Source organism: Clytia hemisphaerica, unplaced genomic scaffold (genome assembly GCF_902728285.1).
Source record: "Clytia hemisphaerica strain Z4C2 unplaced genomic scaffold, Clytia hemisphaerica genome assembly, whole genome shotgun sequence".
In the NCBI taxonomy this organism is placed as follows: domain Eukaryota; kingdom Metazoa; phylum Cnidaria; class Hydrozoa; order Leptothecata; family Clytiidae; genus Clytia; species Clytia hemisphaerica.
In genome coordinates, this window is record NW_027103289.1 from 1,653,819 (window position 1) to 1,681,098 (window position 27,280).

At 36.0% G+C, this 27,280-nt stretch overlaps 3 protein-coding genes across 4 annotated transcripts; 2 read left to right on the plus strand and 1 right to left on the minus strand.

Annotated features, from left to right (window-relative positions):
- Nucleotides 1-564: 564 nt before the first annotated feature.
- LOC136809968 (uncharacterized) lies at nucleotides 565-6,323 on the plus strand. The gene is made up of 2 exons (XM_067066538.1): nucleotides 565-2,140; nucleotides 2,392-6,323. Exons 1-2 carry the CDS (start codon nucleotides 605-607, stop codon nucleotides 5,722-5,724), a joined length of 4,869 nt encoding a protein of 1,622 aa, XP_066922639.1. The 5' UTR covers nucleotides 565-604; the 3' UTR covers nucleotides 5,725-6,323.
- A 2,410-nt stretch (nucleotides 6,324-8,733) lies between these two features.
- LOC136809986 (myeloperoxidase-like) lies at nucleotides 8,734-27,250 on the plus strand. Of its 2 annotated transcripts, none has more exons than XR_010847046.1 (4): nucleotides 8,734-8,852; nucleotides 25,676-25,834; nucleotides 26,066-26,276; nucleotides 26,998-27,250. XR_010847046.1 is itself a non-coding variant. In XM_067066559.1 (4 exons), the coding sequence occupies exons 1-4, from the start codon at nucleotides 24,739-24,741 to the stop codon at nucleotides 27,122-27,124; spliced, it is 585 nt and encodes a 194-aa protein (XP_066922660.1). In that variant the 5' UTR covers nucleotides 24,582-24,738; the 3' UTR covers nucleotides 27,125-27,250. The 2 variants fall into 2 exon arrangements, 1 of the variants encoding a protein (XP_066922660.1); XM_067066559.1 differs by lacking the exon at nucleotides 8,734-8,852 and adding an exon at nucleotides 24,582-24,826.
- Nucleotides 9,960-22,974, minus strand: LOC136809975 (dermonecrotic toxin LiSicTox-betaID1-like). Its single transcript, XM_067066550.1, has 8 exons — nucleotides 22,758-22,974; nucleotides 17,568-17,730; nucleotides 17,070-17,179; nucleotides 15,884-15,981; nucleotides 14,828-14,952; nucleotides 14,280-14,449; nucleotides 13,542-13,649; nucleotides 9,960-10,340 (listed from the first exon to the last, which is right to left on the minus strand). The coding sequence occupies exons 1-8, from the start codon at nucleotides 22,825-22,827 to the stop codon at nucleotides 10,039-10,041; spliced, it is 1,146 nt and encodes a 381-aa protein (XP_066922651.1). The 5' UTR covers nucleotides 22,828-22,974; the 3' UTR covers nucleotides 9,960-10,038.
- Nucleotides 27,251-27,280: the final 30 nt, after the last annotated feature.

Below are 27,280 nucleotides of genomic sequence, written 5' to 3' on the forward strand. Positions count from 1 at the left end.
ATGGGTGACAAGACATCCTGTAAAATAGTAATCATAATTGAGCGTTGATATAACAAATCGTTTTATATAAACAGTTATACTTTCCAGGGGGGAATGACTTCAAGATTGCAAAAATAATGTGTATTTTCATATTAGCAGATTCATGTATTAAAGTGACGAGAAAACGTCGAGTGAAGCTTTGATTGGCTAAGAAATGCTTACATAAACATATTTTTATCAACATGTCCAAAATATGAGGTAATCTTTGCATGCCACAGTCAATCAAAGCTTTACAGGACGTTTATTCGTGACTTTGTTACATGAATCTGCTAATAGGAAAATCATGTAAATGGACACTTTGTGAGCTCGCCGGAGATGATCTCAACAAGGGTCTCTGTAAGGATAACTTTATTCTCTGTCAGAGCCAGTTTTTGTCAGGTCCGATTGACATTCTCCAACTCTAGTACTCCCCGGTCGTTTTTAATATGATTATTTCATCTACGAATAATCAAATACTTTGCGAAATTTTCGACTCTGAGTCGTCTTGTTTTCAAATTTCAAATTTTCTTTTTCGTTTACAGATGAAATTATGAAAAAGCAATAAAATGAAAATTTAAATTAAATAATGAAAATTGACGTCGAGCAAGAATTGAGAGATTTGGGTCCTCAAGTTATTGACCCAAAGAACTGTACACCGAAGCTATCGTTACATCAACAAATTCTGAATACACCAAAAGCAAGATTATTGAAAGAACAACGCAAACAATGGTTTAACCTTGGGAATAACCAGACATCCAACGATCCGATCACTGCAGCAGAATATCTCTTAAAAAGAGAATATGGAGAAAGTGCAATCTTCAAACATGATTCACGTGACCCTGTATTTATTCCTTCAGAAATTGCATGTTGTGATTATGACGAAAAATCAATCGCAGTTCTGGATTATAACATTGATGAACGCATGAAATTGACACTTGACAATCTTAAGCAGGAATCGCCAGAGTATTGGCTTACGAAAGAGCTTGATGCTTTTCTTCAAACGCAAGCTTTGAACAATGAAATAAAACAAGATGAATTCAATAAATGGATGGTGAATTTGATGACTCTTTACCTTATGAAAAGAGAATTACCAAATGTAGATTTTCAACTACCATCAACAACATGTGAAAACTTTGTGAAAGAAAGTAGGAAAAAGGTTAGTGAAATATCACCAAATTCTGAACTCGAAGAAACTTTGCAGTATGGAAACATTAAAAAGAACGTTAAAAAGGAAATCAAGAATTCCCCTCCTGAAGATGTCACCTTAAAATGGTTGTTCAATGTAGAACTATCTCAAAGGGGAGACAAAATTGAGCGAACTTTCTTCGAAGAGTTGCTTTCTTTGAGAAAAGATTCAGTTCTTGAAGATACTATTATCCTACCGTCCGTCCATTTCATGACAAATATTAAGAATAAAATGCATCAGGAATTCGACATCCTTATTTTCTCATGGTCTCGAAAACTTATCATCGGAGTGGAAATTAAAAAGAACTTGACAGCCCATACTAACGCTTTCGAACAGTTAGAAAATTACCACTTTATAATGGAAAGCCAACTTGGAGATCTTTTCGGAGAAGGATGGAAATTCTTCCCAGTAGTCTGTTCAGAAAACCAAGATTATCCCGTAACTACCCAACATTATATCACGTTGGACACAGATGTCAAAACTTGGCTTGAAAGTGTTTTCAAGAACTATCCTGTATTGAATTATCAAGCTCCTGTGATCCACCCTTTGGAGCAATTGAAAAAAGTCCTTCAAATCATTGTGTTTACCATTCACGTTTCACGAAAAGATCTACCTCCACCAATAACACCATCATGTTGGATTGGTCATGTCAGTAAAGTCATTGATTCGCTGTCAAATACAGAGAATATTGTCTTCTATTCAAATAAACAACTCCCAGTGCTCACCAATAATGAACCTAAATATAACAAATTGGTTATAAAGGGTGGTTATAGCACTGGGAAAACATTTTTGCTACAAGAGAAAGCCATTATGTTGAGCAACAATCCAGAATACAAAGATGGTATCTTATATGTTGTGTGTAATGGAGAGGGTTTGCTTTATCGCGATCGAAAACTTGTGCTAGAACCGCATGGAGTCAGAGTCATCAAAACTTATGTAAGTTTTCTACTGGTTGAAGATTTTACAAACTTACTTAAGTGTTTTTCAGGTCGCCACAATCATCAGGTTCATTTGAAATAAGTTATTTAGCTGTTCTTTCTGATGGACCAGGGAAAGAAATACAATAATATAATAATGTGTAACATTATTCCAAGTGATACACAGGACGAAATTGAAATGTTTATTCGTGTTTTAACTTATTTGCATGTTTTTAGTTTACTATTTTATTTCAATTTTTTTCATTTTAGGATGAAGACTTTGATCTCAAAAACGAAATCGAACAAAACAATATCAAAGCCGTATTTCTTGATGAATGGAATGTAAACCAACCCTCCCTCGTTGAAGTCGAAAATACGACCATATGTTGGATTGCACCAAATGCTTTATATCAGGAAAAGATGAATCGTGATGATTACAAATTCGAAAATACGTTCAAAGGTTTTCAATTACTTCAGTTAAGTGTAAATTTACGAAATTCAAAAGAGATTATTAGAGAAGCCAAATCATTAGCAGAGGAACGTCTTTACAGATATACAGAAGGAATTTCGGAACCACCATCAAATTTTCCGAATGGTCCACCACCAGTGTTTGTTAAAACCGTTAAAGAAGCTGTCGAGATTATAAGAAAATCTGATCAAGCAAGCCAAGAACGTAACTTAATCAAACCATTAAAAAGCGTCAATGAAGCTGTCAAAATTATAAGAAATTCTGATCAAGCAAGCCAAGGAAATTCAAGTGAAAATAAAGTGAAAAACAGAGGAATTCTTGTTATAACAGATACCATTACTGATGTTGACCTCGGTGAGGTTTCTGACGATATCATGTTTTATGACGATTCTTTCATTCAACAAGAACAATTCGAGGAAGTCCAGAACCCTTGTGAATTCTTAAGGCAAGGCAACAGTATTCTTATCACTAAACCTAGTTATGTTAATGGATTTGAATGGAATACTGTTATATACAAGCTTTCGACCAAAATTGACAAATATATCGAATTCCATGATTGTAACATAACTATGAGATGCACAACTAACCTCTTTATTGTCAATACTAAGAAAGCCAATATGATTTATGAACATGAACAGATGCTCAAAGCTCTTCCATTGGAAGAGGGATTTATCAAAAGGCATACTATACAGTGCGTAATCGATTATTTGCACTTCTTTTACGGTAACAGGCTTGCGGGTCTGGAAAATCGTTCGCCGTATATTACTGATTTTCTGAAAAAGATTTCAAACGAAAACACTAAAGTATCTTTTGATGAAAAAGAGATACTCGGCATAGCTTCGGAATTATTTCAACTAAAACTAAACGAATGGCTTTTACCTATTATAAGCGAAACATTCAAAAATATTCCCGAAGCAAAAATTCCCATGACAAAACAAGGGCAGTTCGATTCAATAAACAAACTCTTTGTCTCTCTCATTCTCGATATTATAAAGAAATCAGATAAAACAATCAACTGGCTTGTTCTTCCATATACGATTCATATGTTGGAAGAAAGAATTCTGAGCGGTGCTTTATTACCTGATTTTGATACATTGAGATCAAATGTTAAAAACTTTAAAAGACAGGATTTTGTCGATTTTGTTGAAAAAAATTCATCAGAAGATAACTGTCGTGAAAATTTTTGGAAAACTGCTGCTGAAAACCTGAGAGAATTTGCGCTGCAGTTTAAAATGCTTGAATTTGCACCATCAGATGACACCACTTTGAAGACATTCAAAATATATGCTATACAGTTCGTTTATCTTTACATCAAGTTCTTAAATGATAAAGAATGGCTTGTACCTACTCTACGCGAAACGTTAGAAAACATTTCCAAGAAAAAGTCAGACCACATCACAAAGCAAGATTTATTTAACTTCATAAAGGAATTCTTTGTCATGCTCATTCTCGATATCATAAAGAAATCAGATAAAACAATCAACTCGCTTATTCTTCCATATACGATTCATATGTTGGAAGAACAAATTATGAGCGGTACTTCATTACCTGATTTTGATACATTGAGATCAAATGTTGAAAACTTTAAAAGACAGGACTTTGTCGATTTTGTTCAAAAAATGTCATCAGAAGATAACTGTCTTGAAAATTTTTGGAAAACTGCTGCTGAAAACCTGAGAGAATTTGCGCCGCAGTTTAAAATGCTTGAATTCGCACCATCAGATGACACCACTTTGAAGACATTCAAAATATATGCTATACAGTTCGTTTATCTTCACATCAAGTTCTTAAATGATAAAGAATGGCTTGTACCTGCTCTACGCGAAACGTTAGAAAATATTTCCAAGAAAAAGTCAGACCACATCACAAAGCAAGATTTATTCAACTCCATAAAGGAACTCTTTGTAATGCTCATTCTCGATATCTTAAAGAAATCAGATAAAACAATCAACTGGTTTGTTCTTCCATACACGATTCATATGTTGGAAGAAAAAATTATGAGCGGTGCTTTATTACCTGATTTTGACACATTGAGATCATATGTTGAAAACTTTAAAAGTCAGGACTTTGTCGATTTTGTTGAAAAAAATTCATCAGAAGATAACTGTCTTGAGAAATTTTGGAAAACTGATGCTGAAATCCTGAGAGAATTTGCGCCGCAGTTTAAAATGCTTGAATTTGTACCATCAGATAACACCACTTTGAAGACATTCAAAATATATGCTATACAGTTCGTTTGTGATTACACAAAAAAACGGCAGGATGAACAATGGCTTTTGAAACTTGAGCCTGTTTTGAAACGTACCTTCGCAAACATTTCAAAAATAGATATCGAGCTTGTTTCAAAAGACGAGTTATCTGACTTGATGAAGGATTTCTTGACCTTCCTTGTTGACGAAGTTTCCAAGACGTTGGACATCCCAAGCACTGAAACCGTTTGGTTGATACCGCTCATAGTTTTTGACATCAAGAAAGACTTCATAAAAACCAGTGAGATTGCGAATTTGTTTCCAGAATTTTCAACGTTGAAATCAGCCGTTGCTAACATAAACTTTGACAGTTTTTTTGAAATGATGGAGACATTTTCAAAGGAAAGAAAGAAGTTGCTTTGGGAACAGCTTACTTTATCTAAATCCACATTATTGAAACACCGCTTTAATAAATTTAATGATGATAAGGTTCGGATGCTAGAAATTGGAAATACAGATCAATTGTTTTTAAAAAAAATTATATTTAGCGTCTTAGGGCAAACGTTTATAGAAAATGAACGTTTGCATCTATCTGACCGTTTGTTTTGGATGGACATACTAAATGTTATTAGAGATACAGACACCGAAAATATGTCGAAAAAAAAGTTATTCATTTTGATAGAAAATGTCATCGTCCATTATGTCGCTGAATCTTTATATTTGATAAACAGCGGTTATGCTCCTCCATACCCAAGTACTTCCGACATCATCAACGTCATCAAGAACGATTTTGTAAATGGTAAAAACCAAGGAAATTTATTTCCAAGCCTTGAAAGAATAAAGTCAATTAGTTCAAAATTGAGAGGAAATTATTTATGTCGAGGACGATTCGTTAATAGCCCTGTAAAGGCTAAAGGGTTTAAGTCGAATATTTCTGACTCTTAAGTTCAAACCGGTGACAAGTAGAAAATAAGAAAACATTAAACGCTCTTGTACTATATTCTGAGAAAATTTTATTATGTCGTTGATGAAAATTTTTATTTGATCGAAGTTTATGTGAAATGGATATCTAAAAATCAAAAACTTATGCATCAGAGAAAATCGAGAAGATTTGCCCATTTTTTTAAATTTTTATTAGATTTGATTAATTAGTCAATGACTTTTCATGGATAACTTCATAATTTAAAATTTAAAAAACAGTTTAATTTTTATTATTTACTCTGAGGCCATATACACTTACGCTTCTGTCGAGCAAAGGTTACGAGCTATCTTGTTTACGACACTGATCAAGATTTTGTTCGAGTTCTTTTTCGAAACAAATGATGAGTGTTTTAGTTATTTCATGTCTTTACCTTTGTGACTTCGGAAATAGCCCGCGAAAAATTTCACATCATAAGTCTTGTACGACATAAATAGTTCAAATCATCTTTGTTTAATTTTTCGAACTAAAGATTCTCTCGAAGAGGTCTGTCTTTCAAATTTTCTTTTTTATTAATAATTTTGAACCACTACAGTCAAGGGTTGACAATATGATTGAGTGCTAATTATTGCATAAAATATATTCATTTATACAATTGAAACCAGGGGGGGGGGTCGGTAGTAAAATCTCAGACATAATGACGTTTACTACGGTGGTGGTGTGACGGAAAATCGAAAAAAAAATTTACTACCTGGGTAGTTAAAACTGGTAAAATTAGCAAATTTTAGCTATTTTTTGTAATTCTTTTAATTTTCTGGATGACTTTTCTGAAAAAATCTGAAAATTTTTATAATTTGAAAAAATTTTCTGTTCGTGGTTGTTTGCTGCAAACAAAAAATTCTCGAAATTTTTTCTCAATATAAAAAGACTTTAATTCTATAAGGGAAAAACATTAATTTTTGCACTACGTGAAAAATGTGTCACAGAAATAATCATTTTTTAGCTTTTTTTGCAAAATCAGTCCGAAAAGCAACCAAAAAATAGGTGGTCTCCATGACAAATTGTCCCAAAAGCTTTTACTACCAGGGTAGTAAAATACCTCTTCCAAGAGTCTGGGTGGTGGTATGTAAAAATTCGTAAAAATCCTTTTACTACTCACATATGTCTGAGATTTTACTACCGACCCCCCCTGTTGAAACACCCTAATTATCTTTATAAGACCTTTATTTCCGTATAAATTATAAATATATGTCATCTTGATTTACCATAAAGTAGTTCGGCTATTAGTTAGATTATCCAAAATTTTTGAAGTCTTCGAATGTTCTTAACTTTTTGATATTTAAGGTGGTCGTTAACACTTCTGAGATAGGATCATCTTTTTTGGGTCGATTTTTCAATTTTTGGTTTAAATTAAAGTTTGAACCTTACTAAACAATATCCCGAAGTTTTATTTGATATAAAGAAGAGGAAAGTGGAAAAATTTAGGTCTTTAGACACCTACCTGAGCAGATCTTGCGGTCCGCCCTAACCGCCCACGCCGCCGCCCGTCACGAAAACCGCAATATTCGCTCTTCTGGTCCTTGGAGCGACTCTAAATTTTTACCGTCGCTACTTAGAGCCACAAAGAACATTTCCGGAAAATTTTACACCGGTACTGTTAATAGTTCCGGATTTATGACAATCAAAACAAACCCGCCATCTTGAATCTTGTCAAACTTCAAGTGTGGATTTTTGGTAAAGGGAATAACTGTTTCATGGCTTATTTTCTTGTAGTAAGTGATGGTTTAATGCTTCCATTTTATATAAAGAGCTTCTCAAAACTCCAAGGAACATTTTTACTTGATAATCTTTCTAATTTCCTCCCCATTGGGATCAAATTTCAGCGCCACAAATGTGTGACAGGTACGTGAAACGTGTCTTCTGTTTTCTCTCTCTTTTTAAGTTATTTAATTGATAATTTACTTTTAAAAACGTCCATAATATATTCTTGAAACTATCCATACACCTCTAGTTGGGTTTTGATACCTAGTGATATAGTTGATTTTGGTGCATTTCGGGGTTTTCGCAAAAGTGAAAGTAAAAGTGCTCTTTACTAGACTTGAGCGCAGCTTGTATTTCAAGTAACGGGGATGGAAATTTGCTTTTCTACAATAAAATGTGTTACTTTAAACAATGAAAAGGTTAGGGAATACTTTTCAATCACTTTTCACCAACTTTTAGCTTTTTCGCAGGCAAAAGCAAGGTTTACGCAACTTTTTTGCATGTTTGCGGTAAATCTCAGGGTTCCAGGCGAAGCCATGAATTTGCTGACAAATGCAAAAAAAATGGCTTTACTTTCTTTCTTATATTGAAAATTGGATAAGTGCATCAAGTTCAACTGAAATATGTCAAAAATCCCATATTAAAAGCTTTTTCTTCCTCTTTTTACAGCAATAAATAGTTTTAAGGCCAGTTTACGCAAAACAGCAAAACCGGGGGTTTTTGATCTCTTGGCGGAAAGATTCTCTGCCAAGAGATTTTCGAATCTATTTTTAGAAGTGACGTCATGACCCCCGTCTTTGATATTTCTAATTATTTTTTCTATTTTTAGAACAACATAATAATGAAGTACCATCATACAAAGTTTCAACAATATATCATTTATACATTTTGAGATATTTCAATTTGAATATTTTTTGACATTTTCAAAAAGTTTGTTAACGACCACCTTAAGCCTAAAGATGTTCTTAACTTGTTCTTAAGATTTAAGATTTTGGTCATCGAAACTTTATGTTCTTATATAGTTTGTTCTTATCAAAAAAACGTCTACTTCAAAAAGTCTCCTCGGTCATTGTAGTAAACAAAACTCCTGAATACACACACTAATGAATAGGCTTTATGTAGAGCTTGTTTGGTGGCTTCTTTAACCTCTACTACCCTAATTATTTCACCACTAGATTTTAAAAGGTCCGAACCATATAACCAATGAGCACTCCCCTTTACATATAATTTATAATCTTCATTCTTTGTTGTTGTTTTAGAAATAATATGAAAAAGAATAACAAACAAACAAACATCTTTAGTTATCATCGGTCCAAGCAGAACTGTTATCAACAAAAATGATAAAAATTTGTAAAGATCAATCTCTTATGGCAAACCTGGTGATCAGAAAACTGTAAGTTTTGAATGATTTCTAAACAATTTTCTATTTTGAATGATTTTTTTTGGCAAAAAGAAGGGTAACTTTCAGTAACTTTCACAGTAGCTTTCAGTTTTTTGTCCACACCTGTTCAAGCACAGGTTCGAAGATTTTACAAATTTAGGAAATGGTCCTTGATTAAGGTTGGGTTTGGGCTGATAAGAGATTTCAGGTGGGGTGACGGTTTCTAGGTGGGGGTTAGAGGGTTACTGCCCACTATAGTGAATGACAACTCTTTTAATTAACCACCAGTATTCTGGGTTGGTCTAAAAAGCAGGGTAGCCAATTGGGGTAGCCAATTGGGCTAGGTTGTGGGGTACCTAAATATTCTACAGACCAGAATAGAAATACCGAAAATGAATGTATAGATCCACATTTTACTAACCAGGGAGCATGAATCTGATTGATACTTAGATTGATCATGTATGATTCTAAAGATAAACAAAGATATAAATTACCACGTGTTAATGCACGAGGAGTAAGAAATAGAGCTATTTCAAAAGACTTTTTTTACCTATTATAAGCTGCCATATTTAAAAATTTTGAAAGGAATTAATTGTTTGAAACATCTAAACATGATTTAAATTAAACAATAGATTCAATAATAAAGGATTGTTAAGATATGACAAGATATGACAAGATTAGAGATCATATGGCCCAAAGGCGATTCCAAAGCTATTATCATCGAATTACAGCTTCACGGAAATAACAATTAAAAACATAAATAAATCTAAATCTAAAATATTAAAAACTGTTTTGTATATATTTTTTATTCGGGTCTGTAAAGTTTCAAACGAAGCCAAGAAGGAAGACAAAATGGCGCCAGGTCTCTTGAGAAGTAACAAAATTCAGTACCTTTGGTAAAAAGGCTATTGTGGCCGAAGTTCGAAAGGAATCTTAAATTTTATTACATGGAATCATTAACAAGATGTTGTAATAGTTATTTCCACATGAAAACAGATTTCAGATTTCAAAAGTTTAGGCAAAAAGAGGTACACCACAACCTAGCCCAATTGGCTACCCCATTGGCTACCCTGCTTTTTAGACCAACCCCAGTATTCTTAGAATACTTTATTAAGAAGTAAGGGGGAAAGCGATAGATAAACCGATATTTTAATCAATAAATCACTTTTTTTCATTCACCATTATTAGCATCTTTTGACTAATACCCTCCACAATCACCTCGTCCCTCCAGGCAATCTTGTTTCAATGTTCCAGGGTTCTGGCACTGAGACGCCGCTTGGTCGGTACATTGCACAACCCAACCTTTACAGGTCCACAGGAAAGGGTATGTACATTGACATGCTAACCCTTTAGGTGCAGCTTTGGTCACTTTACAGCCACCTGAATAGTAGGTGCACTCACAAAGGTAGCTATCATGACTGGTGGCGACTTTTGAGGATGTGGCAGGAGCAATTCGATCCTCAGGTTTTGCCAGTGGGATACCTTTTAGCTTCAAGAGTCCTGTAACACAAAAGATATATACCTCAAGAATGTCAAATAATCTGCCCCCTCCCCGATGGGTGTTTTTCCACTGACGGCTTAAGCTAACAAGATTAATGTAACTTTTGATAAAACGAAGAATAGCCCAAACTATTCATATAATTTTTGGATGAAAAGAGATGGTTACACGTTGATTTTTTCTTTTCAGTAAAATATTCTTTTTCCCGAAGCAACACAAGAGAAAACCGTTAAATCTTTTGTATTTTTCACGCATTTTCTAATCTAATAGATAAATGGTCGAGGGCATGTACGAGAGAACAAAAAAGCGAGGATAAGCGGATCAGAAAATACAAAAGATTTTTTCGATTTTCTCCTTTGTTGCTTGTGAGAAATGAAATTATTTTTTTCAAAAGAAAACAAAAACGTGTAACCATCTCTTTTCATCCACAGAATCATATGAATAGTTTTGGGCTTTTTCAGCGTTTTACTAGACGTTTCGTTAATCCTGTTAGCTTAAACCACCAGTGGAAAAATACCACACTTCTTATTTGGAAGCAAAAAAACATCAATTTATAACTTTAGAAGAACAGAAAGAGGCTGTTCTATTGATTTTGAAAACTTAATTTTGCGGAAAATCCTCGTTAAAATGTGATTCAAATGTTGTAAGTCAAAATGAATAAATTAATTTCATAAGGATACATTTTTGGGCCGACATTTGTGAACATTTAGAGGACTACTAGGAAATTACTCTTTCAACACTGCAATAACCTAGTCTACTCTTTTCTTATCTCATAACAGATCATCCATTCTGCACATACCACGCTTTACTATAAAGGGATTTGATGAATTTGACGACCTCGACCAGCGAAAGCGATTTTGGTGCGATTGTTTTGCTTATAAGCCAATCACCAAGCACAAAGGTCATTTGATATTATCCAAAATCTTGGTCAAAATGATCGAAGCGGTGCGTTAACCTGGGCAGATTCTCTTACGGAGCCATGACCTGGTCAGATTCTCTTACGGAGCCATGACCTGGGCAGATTCTCTTACGGAGCCATGACCTGGGAAGATTCTCTTACGGAGCCATGACCTGGGCAGATTCTCTTACGGAGCCATGACCTGGGCAGATTCTCTTACGGAGCCATGACCTGGGCAGATTCTCTTACGGAGCCATGACCTGGGCAGATTCTCTTACGGAGCCATGACCTGGTCAGATTCTCTTACGGAGCCATGACCTGGGCAGATTCTCTTACGGAGCCATGACCTGGGAAGATTCTCTTACGGAGCCATGACCTGGGCAGATTCTCTTACGGAGCCATGACCTGGGCAGATTCTCTTATGGAGCCATGACCTGGGCAGATTCTCTTACGGAGCCATGACCTGGGCAGATTCTCTTACGGAGCCATGACATGGGCAGATTCTCTTACGGAGCCATGACCTGGGCAGATTCTCTTACGGAGCCATGACCTGGGAAGATTCTCTTACGGAGCCATGACCTGGGCAGATTCTCTTACGGAGCCATGACCTGGGCAGATTCTCTTACGGAGCCATGACCTGGGAAGATTCTCTTACGGAGCCATGACCTGGTCAGATTCTCTTACGGAGCCATGACCTGGGCAGATTCTCTTACGGAGCCAAGACCTGGGAAGATTCTCTTACGGAGCCATGACCTGGTCAGATTCTCTTACGGAGCCATGACCTGGGCAGATTCTCTTACGGAGCCATGACCTGGTAAGATTCTCTTACGGAGCCATGACCTGGGCAGATTCTCTTACGGAGCCATGACCTGGGCAGATTCTCTTACGGAGCCATGACCTGGGCAGATTCTCGTACGGAGCCATGACCTGGGCAGATTCTCTTACGGAGCCATGACCTGGGCAGATTCTCTTACGGAGCCATGACCTGGGAAGATTCTCTTACGGAGCCATGACCTGGGCAGATTCTCTTACGGAGCCATGACCTGGGCAGATTCTCTTACGGAGCCATGACCTGGGCAGATTCTCTTACGGAGCCATGACCTGGGCAGATTCTCTTACGGAGCCATGACATGGGCAGATTCTCTTACGGAGCCATGACCTGGGCAGATTCTCTTACGGAGCCATGACCTGGGAAGATTCTCTTACGGAGCCATGACCTGGGCAGATTCTCTTACGGAGCCATGACCTGGGCAGATTCTCTTACGGAGCCATGACCTGGGCAGATTCTCTTACGGAGCCATGACCTGGGCAGATTCTCTTACGGAGCCATGACCTGGGAAGATTCTCTTACGGAGCCATGACCTGGTCAGATTCTCTTACGGAGCCATGACCTGGGCAGATTCTCTTACGGAGCCATGACCTGGGAAGATTCTCTTACGGAGCCATGACCTGGGCAGATTCTCTTACGGAGCCATGACCTGGGCAGATTCTCTTACGGAGCCATGACCTGGGCAGATTCTCTTACGGAGCCATGACCTGGGCAGATTCTCTTACGGAGCCATGACCTGGGCAGATTCTCTTACGGAGCCATGACATGGGCAGATTCTCTTACGGAGCCATGACCTGGGCAGATTCTCTTACGGAGCCATGACCTGGGAAGATTCTCTTACGGAGCCATGACCTGGGCAGATTCTCTTACGGAGCCATGACCTGGGAAGATTCTCTTACGGAGCCACGACCTGGGAAGATTCTCTTACGGAGCCACGACCTGGGAAGATTCTCTTACGGAGCCACGACCTGGGAAGATTCTCTTACGGAGCCATGACCTGGGCAGATTCTCTTACGGAGCCATGACCTGGGCAGATTCTCTTACGGAGCCATGACCTGGGAAGATTCTCTTACGGAGCCATGACATGGGAAGATTCTCTTACGGAGCCACGACCTGGGCAGATTCTCTTACGGAGCCATGACCTGGGAAGATTCTCTTACGGAGCCACGACCTGAGAAGATTCTCTTACGGAGCCACGACCTGGGAAGATTCTCTTACGGAGCCATGACCTGGGAAGATTCTCTTACGGAGCCACGACCTGGGAAGATTCTCTTACGGAGCCACGACCTGAGAAGATTCTCTTACGGAGCCACGACCTGGGAAGATTCTCTTACGGAGCCACGACCTGGAAAGATTCTCTTACGGAGCCACGACCTTTACAGCGCAGGGAGTAATTAGAATCTCCTCGGAGATTAACTGCTCCTCTTTGGGTGGATATTTCAAATATTCATTGTTTAAACAAAATCAAACACCTACCTGTCAGTATTCCCGGGTAGTTAGTGATGATACCATTGAAATAATTGCTGTAATAATTCATCGTTTTGTACAAATCTACGCTCCATGTATACGTCATGCCAAAGACACCTGGGAAAAGGGGGAAAATCAGCTCGGTCAGTAAGAGAAATTCTGCTACCTTTGTTGGGGTTGCTTAAAAATGCACTAGATTTATATCTGATTTTTTTCGCATCAAATACAATTTTTTTACAAGCAACCGAGTTACTTAACTCACAATTTAAAACGATGATTTTGTGGTATTATTCGGCATTCAAAAGTAGAAATAATTTCATGTATTTAAGGTTTATTATAGGGGTCGTATTTTGTCCATCTAACAAAAATTTTTAACTCAAGCTATCTGCCCCCAATCTAAAGTACGTGAAACAATATACTCTCGGGTATATATAACTAATAAACGTCCCCCGCTAATTAAAAATTTTTCCACCCAGCCCGCTTATTCCAAACCCCCGTTTATTAGGTACCCAAGAGTAGTTGCTATCTTTGAGCTACCTTTAAAAGTTTATCTAAATGATATTCTGTCGAAAATTAGACTGGTATATATATAAAAGATGAATTTTCATATCGGATGGACAAAAATGTTACGAATCTCGTGAAATGCTAAGCGCTCTTATTTCAAAATATGCAAGCATTTTTTAAGCTGAAATTCAGAAAAATATCGATTCTTTACTTTTATCGGAGTTGAAAAAAGTGTAATGTCACCTTTAGCTTGATTGATGGCTGAGAGTTTTGAGATTCCAAAATATGCTTTATTGGAAGGTGAACAGGCAGAATGTCCAATATTGTAGACGATGTTTTTGTTCCAGGAGAAATCTAATTGTTCTTTGGTTGCTTTCATTTCTTCAAAATCGATGGTGAAATGTATTCGATCTCTATGGAAAAGTTGCTAGTTGTGAAATGAATTAGCTTTATGGAAAAGTTGCTAGCGGTGAAATGAATCCGATTCCTATGGAAAAATTGATAGTAGTGAAATGAATTCGATCTCTATGGAAAATTGATAGTAGTGAAATGAATTCGATCTCTATGGAAAAGTTAATAGTGGTGAAATTAATTCGATATCTATGGAAAAGTTGCTAGTTGTGAAACGAATTCGATCACTAGGAAAAGTTGCTAGTAGTGAAATTAATTCTGTCTTAGGGGAAAGTTGCTAGCGTAACTCTGTTAAGTGAAAGCCTTTTCTTATTATTATCATTAGCGTAGATTATAAGCAAAATTAATTATACTAATTTATCAGTGATTTTGGGTCTCACCTGTAGACGCTATTTGTCATAGAAATTTCTTTGATATATTCTTTGTTCGCGAAGCCAGTTGCACCAATAATGACAGATCCTTTATATCCTTGGCCATACAAATTTTCTTCGATTAAAGTGATAACCTACACGGAGATAAGCGCTTTTTTATAAGAACAATTCTATAACAACACGAGGCTGAATATTGACCAAAACCTTATCGTAAATTTAGAACAATTTGAATCTCAGATCTCAGAAATTACCAAGGAAGTTCTGCTTTTTGACGAATTATAAACCCATTTTCAGTTTTTAAGTAAACAAATAATAAAGCCTGAAAATTTCAAAAATTTAAGATCAGCTCATTTACTGTTTTTTTTAAAAGCGTGCATTTTGTATCTGACTTTAGTAGCCTTTGTTATTTAGACATCTTTAAGAAAAGTTAATTTAAGAAAGTCATTACTTATGGGATATGGACATATTGCCTAGGCCGAGAAGACTAATCCAGTGTTTTATACAAGTTTTTGGCAATACTTAAAGTGGATTTTTGGTGCGGATTAAAATTTGGTGAATGTTGCAAAGTTTGACAAACTTTGGCCCAACTTTCGCTCAACGTTATGTCATATCCTTGAGTTGGATTATTTGGCTGTAAACAGATTCGATTTCTACGGAGATCTCAATATTCATTGCTACGTTATACGTGTGATACACTCTGGTACCATTACTGTAGATGAGAATTGTTCCGATGGTCTGTGCCTACCCGATGAATAACTTATCCTAAATAGACGTAAACATAAATTACGTCATGAACACCACTTGCCTCGTATTCAAACAATTACCATGATCACCGTATCCCTGAGACATTAGATACTTTCTTATGAATAGAAAGTAGCTATAATAAATTCCGTTGGGAGTTAATCAAAATGGCAATAATTTCAAAACGAGGCAAGTGATATTCGTGACGTAATTTATGAAAAGGTCTTTTAAAAGCTACTGTATGTAGTAAAAAGTAATCGTCTGCTGAAAAACTTTGTCAGTAAAAATTTCGTCATCAATTTTTTGATCATTTTGATTCCGAACCTTTCGACCGGCATTTTGTAATGTATCTTTAGACATTTGTTTGCCTCCATCCGTCAATTTGCTGTCGATGATGATCAATGCCATTCCTTGCTGCTTTGCTGTCAAGTAAAGAACAATTGTAGAAAGTTTGTTCGAGATAAAGCGGGTTGCGGGTTCGAAACGATAAGACAGTGAATTGGGTTTTTCCAAAAGAAAAACCGTATACCCCCTTTTGAGGAGGTCCATTTCCGTTCCAAGAGAGTAAGGTTTGATATTCCATAAGAAGATACAAAAATCTGTCAAAAATAATTGGAATTCCATGGGGGTAGCTAATTCAGAATTAAATGCAAAACAGTCCGTCAGATTTTAGTTGTTTTTGTTTTTTTTTATGGTAAAAAAAGGATGAAACATTCGAAAATAAGGGATTGCAAATCTGTTATTCATGTTCATTTTACATTCTTTATCATATTTTTCAACTCTTAGTAGTTTGTTTTGTTATTTTGAAATTTAACATTTCCTTTCAAAATGGCGACCTCGCCAACTGCTTTTAGTATACTTCACTGGACTCAGCGTCATCAAAAACTATCAAAAAACAGACAGAAGCAGACTATAGTCTACGTGAGCAGATGAAAACCAGGTAGATCATCAGCCGAAAATGTAACGCCCAAGAGTCAGTAAAATCCTAGGAAGTGAAAATTAGTCAAAAGTCGAGGGGATTTAGGGACCCTTTTAATTCCGGTATGTATCTTTCAGAGATTGGTCGCAATCATAGATTTATAAAGCCTTGCTGCTTTTGCTGAAAATTGTGCCGAGGTTAGGTAGGAAATCCTACCTAAGTCACGTGACATCACAATATAATTTCAGCGCTTGACCGATCAGAAGCTTCGCGGGTTTTCGAAAAAAATAGCAGCAATATTTTATGCGATATTTACTTTTTTTTTGCTTGGAAGAGCTTAAAGCACTCCATGTAGATAGATAGAGTCGATATTTTACGTGGATAGCCCAGTAATCTAGGACTTTTGGGCAGTATTTCGGTTGTTTTCACGGGGTCCACGGCCAGCCGGCTCGGCTATCTATGAACTGAACGGAAGATTGGAAGGAGCAGGGATTCGAACTGCGAATCCCTGGTTTGAGACGCTGACGCCTTTGACCACTTTTGATCATATGTAACCCTTTGGGCTTCATAAATCTATGGTGGCAATCTTACCAGCATGTTGTAGGAGCTTTACGGAATCAGTATTGGCGTCGCAAGGGTACGTGGACGTCTTCTCTAACTGCATACAAACAGAATTCGGATACGCAATGTGGCAACCACCACTGCAATATAAGAATGAATATCCAGGTTATTTTAAAATTTTCAAATTTGAGACTTAACATATTCTTATTTTATTCCTAAATTTCAAAAGAATAGCAGAGAATTTTTTGGTCGAAAAAAGGCCTTTTTTGAGGCTTATAAAGATTTTTAAAATTTTGTAAACTTGAGCCTTGTCATTCTTATATCTGAAAAAGCTAATTAAAATTCAGAAACAACGCGCATGTTAGGCCAAACTTCAAAAGGTTTTTGTTAAAAACGTTTAAAATTTTGATAACATCAACAAAAAAATAAGCAAAAGAACTGAAAATCCTAGTTTTGTTTAGCTGACCTCATAAAAGTTTTAGATCAAATTGAGCTTCTTGTAACATTGTTCTTATAAAAAAGACTTACGCTCCACACATACAAGAACAATCGCAAGTCGATGAATGAAAGAACCGATACGGCGTGCCATCTCCTTTAAATTGTAAATCAATTTCGATCGCATTGGCGCCTTTTTGAATTGCCCAATCAATGGACGGTATATTGTTGGTCATATGAGCGATATTGTAGAATCCTACACAAACAAATGGTAGCATAAAAAGAAAGAGATGGATTTTGACACTTCATTAGAGTAGCAAACACACCCCCTTCTCACAGACCCGGTATGATTTTCTCAGTCAGTGGGAGTAAAAATAACGGATTGGAACTTGATGATGATATCAACTCCCATGTGTTATCCTCCGATGCAAAGTGATACCAGTGAACTGTTATCAGATAGAATAATATCTCACTTTGGCTACTTCATCATCTATTCAGATTCCCTTTGTTAAAAGTGATTATTGGTCGTAATAACAGTTTCTCAAAATCTGATGCGTGGATAGAAATCTCTTTATAAGGGTATGTTTGCACGGTATTTTTTCTCAGTTACGAGATTTTTAGTTTTGGAAAACGATTGATATTTACAAATCTATTTTAGCTTACAATCTGGAATTTTAGGAGCTGAAATTTAGTGATTCCATCGATTTAAACTCCTAAAATTAAAAAATAAATTTTAGTCTATAGACTAAATTGACGGAAAGAATAACTAATTTAGGTGAAAACTTGACACCCAAATTTCTTTTCTTAGAAGTGTGTTTTCAAATAGTTTTCAACACTGGTCAATCTACAAGATGAGCTGATTTCAAATATGTAATTATTATTGGCATTGAGGGGACCGAAGTGCCCGAAATTTCCAGTTGAAAATAATCAAATTATGTGCATAATTTTGGAGAATTCAAAAGAATCCAATCAAGCATGAGAAAATATGCAATTAAAATACGATATGAACAAAGAAGTGACATTATGATTGCACACGTGCACTTGAATTCCCATTGTAACTAAGGGACCCCTTACAGACACGCTTCATTTTGAGGAAAAAAGCATGAATTCATTCTATCTGATAATAATTCTATGGTGATACAGGGTGTCACGAAAAAAAGTATCGAGTTCGAACATGATTCTGAGTAGAAAGTTGTTGCATGGAGGTATAAAGAAAGACAGGAGATGAATTTGTCGGTAATTGGTCGTTAAAGTCCTTTGATTTCTTTTATGTAATAAATCAAAAGAAATTCTAGGCTCGCCCGATGAAATATGACTTTTTAGTAGAACTCAAGTTTTCTCTGAACATTCTTACTATCAGCATCGAAGATTTCTAGCCTTCTAATATACGAGAATAAAATAAAATTTAGCTCCACGAAATAAGTTTGCGTTCAATTTTGTCATCCATTAAATTTTGTTTTGAAAAGATATTTTCTCCAGCCAGAAAATAAAAAGTTCTTTATAAGCACACACAATTTCAGACCCAATTTGTAGACAAAAAGTCGCTGGAGAATTTTGGAGGAAAGTATTAAGCAATAGAGTTCACTTTGAAGAAAATGTTGATCGAAAAATTATTGTCATTTGATGAAGGATTGCAAAGTTTACAGGCCTTTTTTAATCCAAATATTTTCTTACACCAATGTCAGAAACAATGGATCTCGTCTCATCTAATTTCTACAACTGAAATAAGCCAATAAGATTTCACCTATAAACAAAAGAGCTCATTAAAAATGCACGATATATGAGATTATGAGCATGCATACCTCGTAATTTTTTTAATCGTAGGGCGAGCATGGTTACAATAGCATACTTCTCCTGTTTCTTTATACCTCTATGGTTGTTGCGTGTGTCTAACAAAATGTAAGAAAATATATACTCTTAGGTGCCAAATAAACGGTCCCCCCCGCTTGTTAATTTTTCGAAAATTTTCCAACCCCCCCGGACCTTATTAGGACCCCCCCGTTTATTAATTTTAAAGAATATTTTCACTTGGCTAAAAGAAGTCCCCTTATTAAATATTTCCTATCTATATAGGAAATATTTGTTAAAACGGTAATTTTTCTTCTCCTTCTTCTTCTCCTCCAAGTCTAACGCTCGGTTTTGGTCAATTTCGTGAGTTTGTACATGAGTCTCTTTTTAAATCAAGCTCCGGCGGTAAAAACAGTAGGGTGTTCTTTATTCGAGGCGGACAACGTCATTTCTTCGAGAAACGTCTGTGGTAAATATCCGAACGGCGCTCTATTCTCCTTGTCGATCGGGCAACGTCGGCTGTTTCAGAAGCGTATTGTTTATCGGACCATACTGCTTTGTTTCTAACTGTCAAAACAAAGATGGCAGAAAATAGACAACAAACAACTTTTGACTTTTCTTTGCCTTGGTTTATATGCTTTGATGAGTTGAATTGGGATGATGATTTTGTACGATTGTCACAAGGAATGGTCGATAGTGAACTTTTATTAATATTCCTTTCTGGATTTGATGTTTCGTTTACATTCTGTTGGTTTGGCTGGAATGAGCTAGCTGGAAAATGAATGAGAGAGATGCTCTTGGTCTTGGAAAAACAGGACATTTTATCAACTTTCACAACAACAAACTAATCTCAATTTTGTTTGTATATTTACATAAATCGTACGAAGACAAGTGACTGTGAATAAATCTGACCATGTTATACCTGAAAAATTACATACTACTTCCAGCAGTATGGCGCATGAAAAAAGTTTGCACCTAACGAATGCAATTTCGACAATGCCGACAATGCAACAATGGGAATGGTTGATGAACTGATTTTAGCTAGAAATTTAAACATGGAGCAAAATTGACTGGTTAATGATTGAATTTCGCTTGGTTTTTTTATATACAACAATGAATTAACTGCTGTAACTGCTATAGTGACAGTTAGTGAAAACTCGTTGTGGTTATAAATTTCAAATTTTAAAGCTGATAACCGGATCTGGAACACCACGGCCCCAATATGAAGAATGTTATGTTATACTTCTTAAAAGGTTTATTGCTGCATTGAATATGGATATAAATAATTTGAAATCACCTCACATGTACAATTAAAATTTTTCTTGAACTTGGAGATTTTCTTCCCCGCGTGCATTTTAAAACGTGGAAAACTTTAGTTTTGAATTTAGAAATCTTTTGCAACTTGTGTTTAAACGTGGAAACTTTTGTCGTGAATTTGGAGATTTTTTTACCGTCAACTGCTCCAACTTGGGACTATCTGACAAAACATGGGACAACAATTTGGCCACCATTTCACCGAACCTCCAAAGTCATTTGATTTGAGTTAATGAACGGCGTATTAAAAAATGGCAAAACGATGAAGCATTTGACGTCACTCATGCGGCAAGTTACACACGCGTTATTTGTTAATCCCATCGGGCGATAGGCGGTTAGGCAGCGGGCATTCTCTAATTCTCCAATCTTCGCTATCAGTGAAAGTTATCGTGACATGTTATGAAAGGAAGTATGATTGATAAACTTTGTGGAGTTATCAAAACAATTTGTTGTCAAAGAGATTTAACAAGTTAGTGAAAATACAGACCAGATATCAAACAGTCCCATGTTTCGACCAATCGTCCCAAGTTAAAGCAGTTGACGGTATGTACATTTAAAACGTGGAAACTTTTGTCGTGAACTTGACATTTTCTTCCACATGCATTTAAAAAATGAAGAAAACTCAAGTGATTTCCTTGCATGACAATTTATTTTATTTTCTGACATTTTTTTGGAAGTTTTGATTGTTTCCAAGTATGTGACATTTTTTGCTCTTGCAGCATGCTTTTGGAAATCATAAAATGGCTTCTGTGTTAGGGGAATTTTTTCCTATCGACATTCTTTCAGATTATGAAATGTTTCCCTGTACTGTATATAAAAATGAGATTATTCTGTCGGATAATATGAAATTTTTTCCCTGTTTGAAAGATTTTTACTTTTTAGCACATACATTATTTCACAAAACTCCAAAAGTTACTTTAAATTTTTACATTTTTACAATATTTTATATATGAAAGTATAATGCAAATATTTCATCTCATTGAAAATATATAAAATTTTCTTTGGTTTTCTTACTGTGAAATATTCTCCTTTTTGTCATTCTTTCATTTTAAATATTAGCCCTTTTTGGCTATATAATATTTCTGGAAATCAGCGCTTAAAATAATAATTATATGATCAGGTCTTTTGATGTATTCAACAACACTCTACTTTGGCGGTGCGACGCCGGGTGACCGCTAGTATAATACTAAAATCCATTTAAAGTCCACCTAACGAAAATTAAAGTTCCAGCCAATTTGATTACTGCATTGTTGTTCTCAGTCGGGTTCAGCTTGGATATATTCCGTGATCCGTAGCTTTGAACCTACAGTCATCTTATGAATAATCCTGTAAATACTGGCAATAACATAAATGGAATTTTGAAATTCTTAGGGACTTGTGTTGCTTGATGTTATCTGAGATTTAAAGCATTTTGAAATCTTTTGAGGACATCAATTATTATTTTAACATTTGTAAAGGAAATATTTATCCGCATCTTTGCGGCTCTTGTTTTTCTCCAAAAAGCCTGATTTTAGCCTATATTTACCTTATTTTTGGGTTTTCATAAGTACAATTTCCAACCCCCCCGGCAATTAGGTCCCCCCCGTTTATTGAAATTTCAAAAATTTTCCAACCCCCCCGTTATTCGAACCCCCCCGTTTATTTGGCACCTAAGAGTACCAACACAATAATTGTTTTTACAACAGTCATTATGATTAAAAAGAATTAACTTTTTATTACAATTTTCATGACGTTAAAGTTATTGAGAATTGTTTTTTGTAAAAGTTGTTCATAAAAGATGTCTCGTGACAATTAATATGACACAGAGAGAAACTTTGATAAACATTGCAAATTTAGTGAAACATACACAAGAAGTGGTACGACTTGATACTTTTTTTCGGGACACCCTGTATATTCAGTTCTGATTGAAATAATAAATCACATTTAGGACTGCTAATTATCTTTTATCGTAAAATTTTAATGATTAATGACAAACAGGCATAAAAAAGTTATACTTCTGAATGTGACAATCCCCCTAATAAACGTCCCGTGAGAGCTTAGATCGCTAGCGAAAACAAAAACTCTGCAGAAAAGGCTTCATACACGCACGGTGTTGTTCGACGACCATAAAATGCTGAGTGGGTAGTTAATTGTTACATGGATACAATATGGTTAAAAATTATTTTTTAAACTATTACCTACCAGCATAACTGTGATGAATTGCCGTAATTCCAACCAATGAAATGAAGGTCCAAAATGAAATCCCCATCATCGATAAATCTAGTAACAATACTGTCGATAACTTCTTGTCAGAAACGCTAACTATCTCCTACCAACTCGCAAAGTATAGCGCAGTTTATTCACACAAAAGTCTACAAAACCTGCTTTAAGTTTATAACTTTGCCAAATATAAATTCACTGTTGATTAAATAACGGTCAATAATGTTATTCTACACAAATAAAATTTAGCAAATTTTAGGCTTAATTTATTTACTTTTGGTGTAAGGTTCATTTGACCAGTATGTTTAAATATTTAGTTATGATGATTCGAATTCGTTACAAAAGTAGCCAAATTTCTCGATTTTTTTGTAAACTTTCAAATTATTTGACTTTGTCGGTACATTGAATAAAATCGAAACTTTTTGGAGTAGCTGTTCAAAGATTTACTATTTTTGATACCCCTTTTCACAGACTAACAAGCGTCTGTCTTTCCTTGGACACATGAACGCGGGCAAACGTGTTTCGGTATGAAAGAAACCGCCATGAATAGCAAGAATTATTAGTCTAGGTTACTCAGATTCAGTCTATGTCATAGACGATGCTATCGTCCGTTTAGAGGGTCAGTAAACGCGGGAAAATATATCTGCGCAAAGTCAGGGCGTCAGGGCGGTTTACGGGAAAAGTAGTGGTAGAGTTTTGGAACACTGTAAACACCTCCGCCACTGTTTACTCCGCCCCGAACTAAACTCGCTTTCAAATTTATCCCGCCTCGCTCCTGAATTATTCCCTTTTTCAGTGATAATGTGTAGACGATAGGATCGTCTATCTATGTCGCAATTGCCGCATTTTTTTGTCCACGATAATGTGTAGTCTGAATCACAGACCTCTACAAACCCCCAGGTAGTATAGGTCTGCTTAATGATCTACTACCCACTTTCCGGTGTATTTTACAAAATCTTTGCGAGTTGATTATTTGATTGACATTGATGTGCGCGCAAAAACAATCGTTTCGAACGCTTTCGTGAAATGAACAAAAAAGTGAAAGAAAACAACCAAAAATACTCCAATCTCTTCAAAGAACTGAAGCTAAGTACCTGAAAAACACACACAAAGGCCACACAGTATCGAAAAGTGAAATGCCAAAGCTGAAGAAAAGTAATTTGTTTGATTTAACATCGAACAAAGGAAAAACAACACTCCCTTTTGTAGAATCATAAAGAAGTAATGTTAGAAATATTAATATAATGTATTGTATGTACATAACTAAACTACCTTTAAATGATCTGCAACATATCTGTAGAACTGCCAAAGTGATCAACGAATCCAGTGTGGTAAAAAATCATACACTCATACAAGTCCAAATTCAAGCATCAAGATGTAGTTTTATGAAGCAAAATTTTGTTGGTGCACACAGAAGATACATCAGGGCACTTAAATTCAATAAATCTAATTTCTCATCTTTTACAAAATCTCCACATAACACAAGAAAAAAGGAAGAAAAACAAGCAAACTTCTTCCCGCCTACTTCTTTTTCGAAATCCAAATATATTTTCCAATCTATGATTTGGTGCCTTATTACATTACGTAATGTTTGTAAGCCCTCGCCAGCTAAAATGTCTTTAATTGGCTTTAAAGGAGGCAAATCTCTGGACAAAGGAAATATCACTTATTAAGAAACTCTATAACGAGCACGAACCCATCCATTAGTGGATACCAGCAGCCTAGCCTAGATCACGTGCGGTTAACAAGAGTATTTAAAGTTTAAGCGAAATTTAATCGACTTCTTCCCCTATTTCAAAAAACACCTTTGATTGATAAAACCTCAAAATAATTGATTTCGTCCCCTCATTAAAATATTTTTCAGAAAACAATTATGTAACATAGCTTATCTATAAATAGGTGAATTTTTGTTACGTATGTTCAGACAGGCTAATATAGGTAAGGTAAGGTAACAACAGGGAAAATGAACTTTCGGAAAAGTCAAGAGATTTTCTTAATCTTTTCATTCGCAGCAGTTGTTTTTGGTAACCAGTCTCCCATATTTGATGCAGGTAGGTTAACGGCAATTGGAATTTCATTGTTTACAACCCCGTGGGGGGGGGGTTCTAGGTAGGGTTGAGGGATGCTCTGGGTATGTGCGTGCTGAACCTCCAAACCCTGACCCTTAGAGAGACTTAGAGAGACTTTATTGAAAAGTTTTCTTCCACTTTTAAAGTCCTACTCTCGGGTGCCTAATAAACGTACTCAGTGGGGATAAAGACTCATATTGAAATCCCAATGGGGATAGAAATTCCAAGGTTAAAAAATCCATTTGGATGGTTTTTGAGTCCAACTTTTTGAACATTGAATTTCGAGTGGGGATGAAATCAAAGTGAATTTCCTAAGTGGGGCTGAAATTCCAGGGTATTTTCCCACCGGGGACGAAATTTTTGCCAAATTTTCCAGTGGGGCTGGGGTCCCAGCGGGTCTGTGGCACAGGGTTATAATTAATGTTGAACTGAGGCCGATAGTAATGGGTTTTGCACCGTTAGGACGTCACGAGATTCATCTTTCGAATCTGGAAAATCCTCGTTTGAAAATGTAAAACTTCACGAGTAGTTAGATGACGTCACCAGGAAATATGGCGGACATTAGGCCATATTGAACAATAAACCATCCGAGTTTTTGATTTTTCAAAAAAAGCGATGTATTGTGGGATTGTTTCGGGAGTATTACAATACAATTCCCTCGAGGTATTCCTAAGAGATTTCTATTGTAATATTCCCGAAACCATCCCACAATGCATCACTTTTTTAGAAAAATCAAAAACTCCGATAAGATCAATTTTAGGGAAAGAAGTTTTACATTTATCTCCGCTTTTTTCGGTAACAATGTATATACCATCTTATTTTTTTATTTAGGAGACACATATTCAGATTGTGTGACGAAAATCGAAGAACCTTCTTCGTGCAAGCAATACAGAAATGTAAGAAAAAGTTATCGAACCTTTGATGGTAGATGCAATAATCTCAAGAATCCAACCTTAGGAGCACGAGATACACCTTTTCGAAGACTTCTGCGTAAGTATTGATACATTCAAAGCCGTAGTCACAATTTGGTTTAGGGGGCAGCTTGGCGAAACTAGTTAACCTATTTTATCAGAAATATTGATTGATTGATTGATTGATTGATTGATTGATTGATGGATTGATTGATTGATTCATTCATTCATTCATTCATTCATTCATTCATTCATTCATTCATTCATTGATTCATTGATTGATTGATTCATTGATTGATTGATTTTTTAGCTGCAAGATACATAGATTTGGACATACCTTACGGCTTCCCAGGAACCTCTCCAAAAGGACCAACAGCTCACAAAGTTGCCAAGAACGTCTTCAAAATTACCAAACATGACAAAAAGAATAAAGAAGGACTTTCAGTTCTCTTCATGGTATTCGGACAAATTTTAACACATGATATTGGTCGGATGAAGCTTGGTGATTGTCCAGTGAACCTGTGAGTCGCTTTTTTCTTGCGCTTTTATTTTTCACTCTCAAAAGCATTTTCTTTGAGTTTAAATACACGTACAATAATATTATAAATGTTAAAAATTTCCTGTCGCTTTTCTCTTGCGCTTTTATTTTTCGTTACTGTAATCAAGGCAGTAATCAGCATAGGCGTAGCGAGATACCCTGCAAAATTTATGAACGAGAGCGGTTTTTACGACACTGTAATTATTGTCTTTGTTTTATTAAAAGATAATAAATATGTCATAAACGTCTGCACTCCCTCATAAAAAAATATCGGCTTTGGTTCTGGAACGAAAGATCATTTGAAAATTCCCCGGGGGGGGGGGTAGGTACTACCCTTACCGACCGACAGGGGTGCTTCGCTGAGGTTCGAAAAATGGACCCTACGTGAGACTGGTTTTTTGAAAAAATTTGCCAAAATTTGAGGAAAAAGTGACCCTGAATGGGACTGAAATTACAAAAAAATTTCAAATTTTCTACTTTTTATCCAAAATTTCCAAAAAAGACACCCTACGAGGGACTAATCTTTCTAATTTGGTGTTTTTGTGACCCTACCTGGGACTCATGGGAGGTGAAAAAAGGTACCCTGACCAACGGTGCATCCCCATAACCCATTTTGCCCTAGAACCCCCCCCCAATTCATTCTACGGAACACTAGGGAACACAAAATTGAGGTGTTTAATTGTTTTCTTTGTACTATCTTTTAGATTTATTTTCAACTGTGAAGCAAAAGATTTTAAACATCCGTGTAGCCCTATGTATTTTGAAGAAGAAAAACCTGAATGTACATTCTTTGCTAGGCTGCGCGCATCCCCAGAATTTATTTTGTTATAGGGGATGCGTATCGTGTATGAAATTCTCGTCCGAGAGTTACCTCAAATTTGGGGTAACCAAAATTTGCATAAATTTACATAATTTCGTCACATCCAATCAAAGAAAGAAAAAAATGAAGTCATTGTGCTGTTGTTTTCATAATTATCAATTTTCATT

What these genes read in the sequence shown, in the direction of transcription:
- LOC136809986 (XM_067066559.1), top strand. Translation starts at nt 24,739, where the DNA reads ATGAACTTTCGGAAAAGTCAAGAGATTTTCTTAATCTTTTCATTCGCA. An exon ending in ACCTTTTCGAAGACTTCTGC is followed by an intron (nt 25,835 to 26,065) that starts GTAAGTATTGAT and finishes TTGATTTTTTAG; the next exon opens with CTGCAAGATACATAGATTTG. An exon ending in GGTGATTGTCCAGTGAACCT is followed by an intron (nt 26,277 to 26,997) that starts GTGAGTCGCTTT and finishes ACTATCTTTTAG; the next exon opens with ATTTATTTTCAACTGTGAAG.
- LOC136809968 (XM_067066538.1), top strand. Translation starts at nt 605, where the DNA reads ATGAAAATTGACGTCGAGCAAGAATTGAGAGATTTGGGTCCTCAAGTT. An exon ending in TCAGAGTCATCAAAACTTAT is followed by an intron (nt 2,141 to 2,391) that starts GTAAGTTTTCTA and finishes TTTTCATTTTAG; the next exon opens with GATGAAGACTTTGATCTCAA.
- LOC136809975 (XM_067066550.1), bottom strand. Translation starts at nt 22,827, where the DNA reads ATGATGGGGATTTCATTTTGGACCTTCATTTCATTGGTTGGAATTACG. An exon ending in AAAGCTCCTACAACATGCTG is followed by an intron (nt 15,982 to 17,069) that starts GTAAGATTGCCA and finishes TTTACTTGACAG; the next exon opens with CAAAGCAGCAAGGAATGGCA. An exon ending in AGCCATCAATCAAGCTAAAG is followed by an intron (nt 13,650 to 14,279) that starts GTGACATTACAC and finishes CCCTTTTCCCAG; the next exon opens with GTGTCTTTGGCATGACGTAT.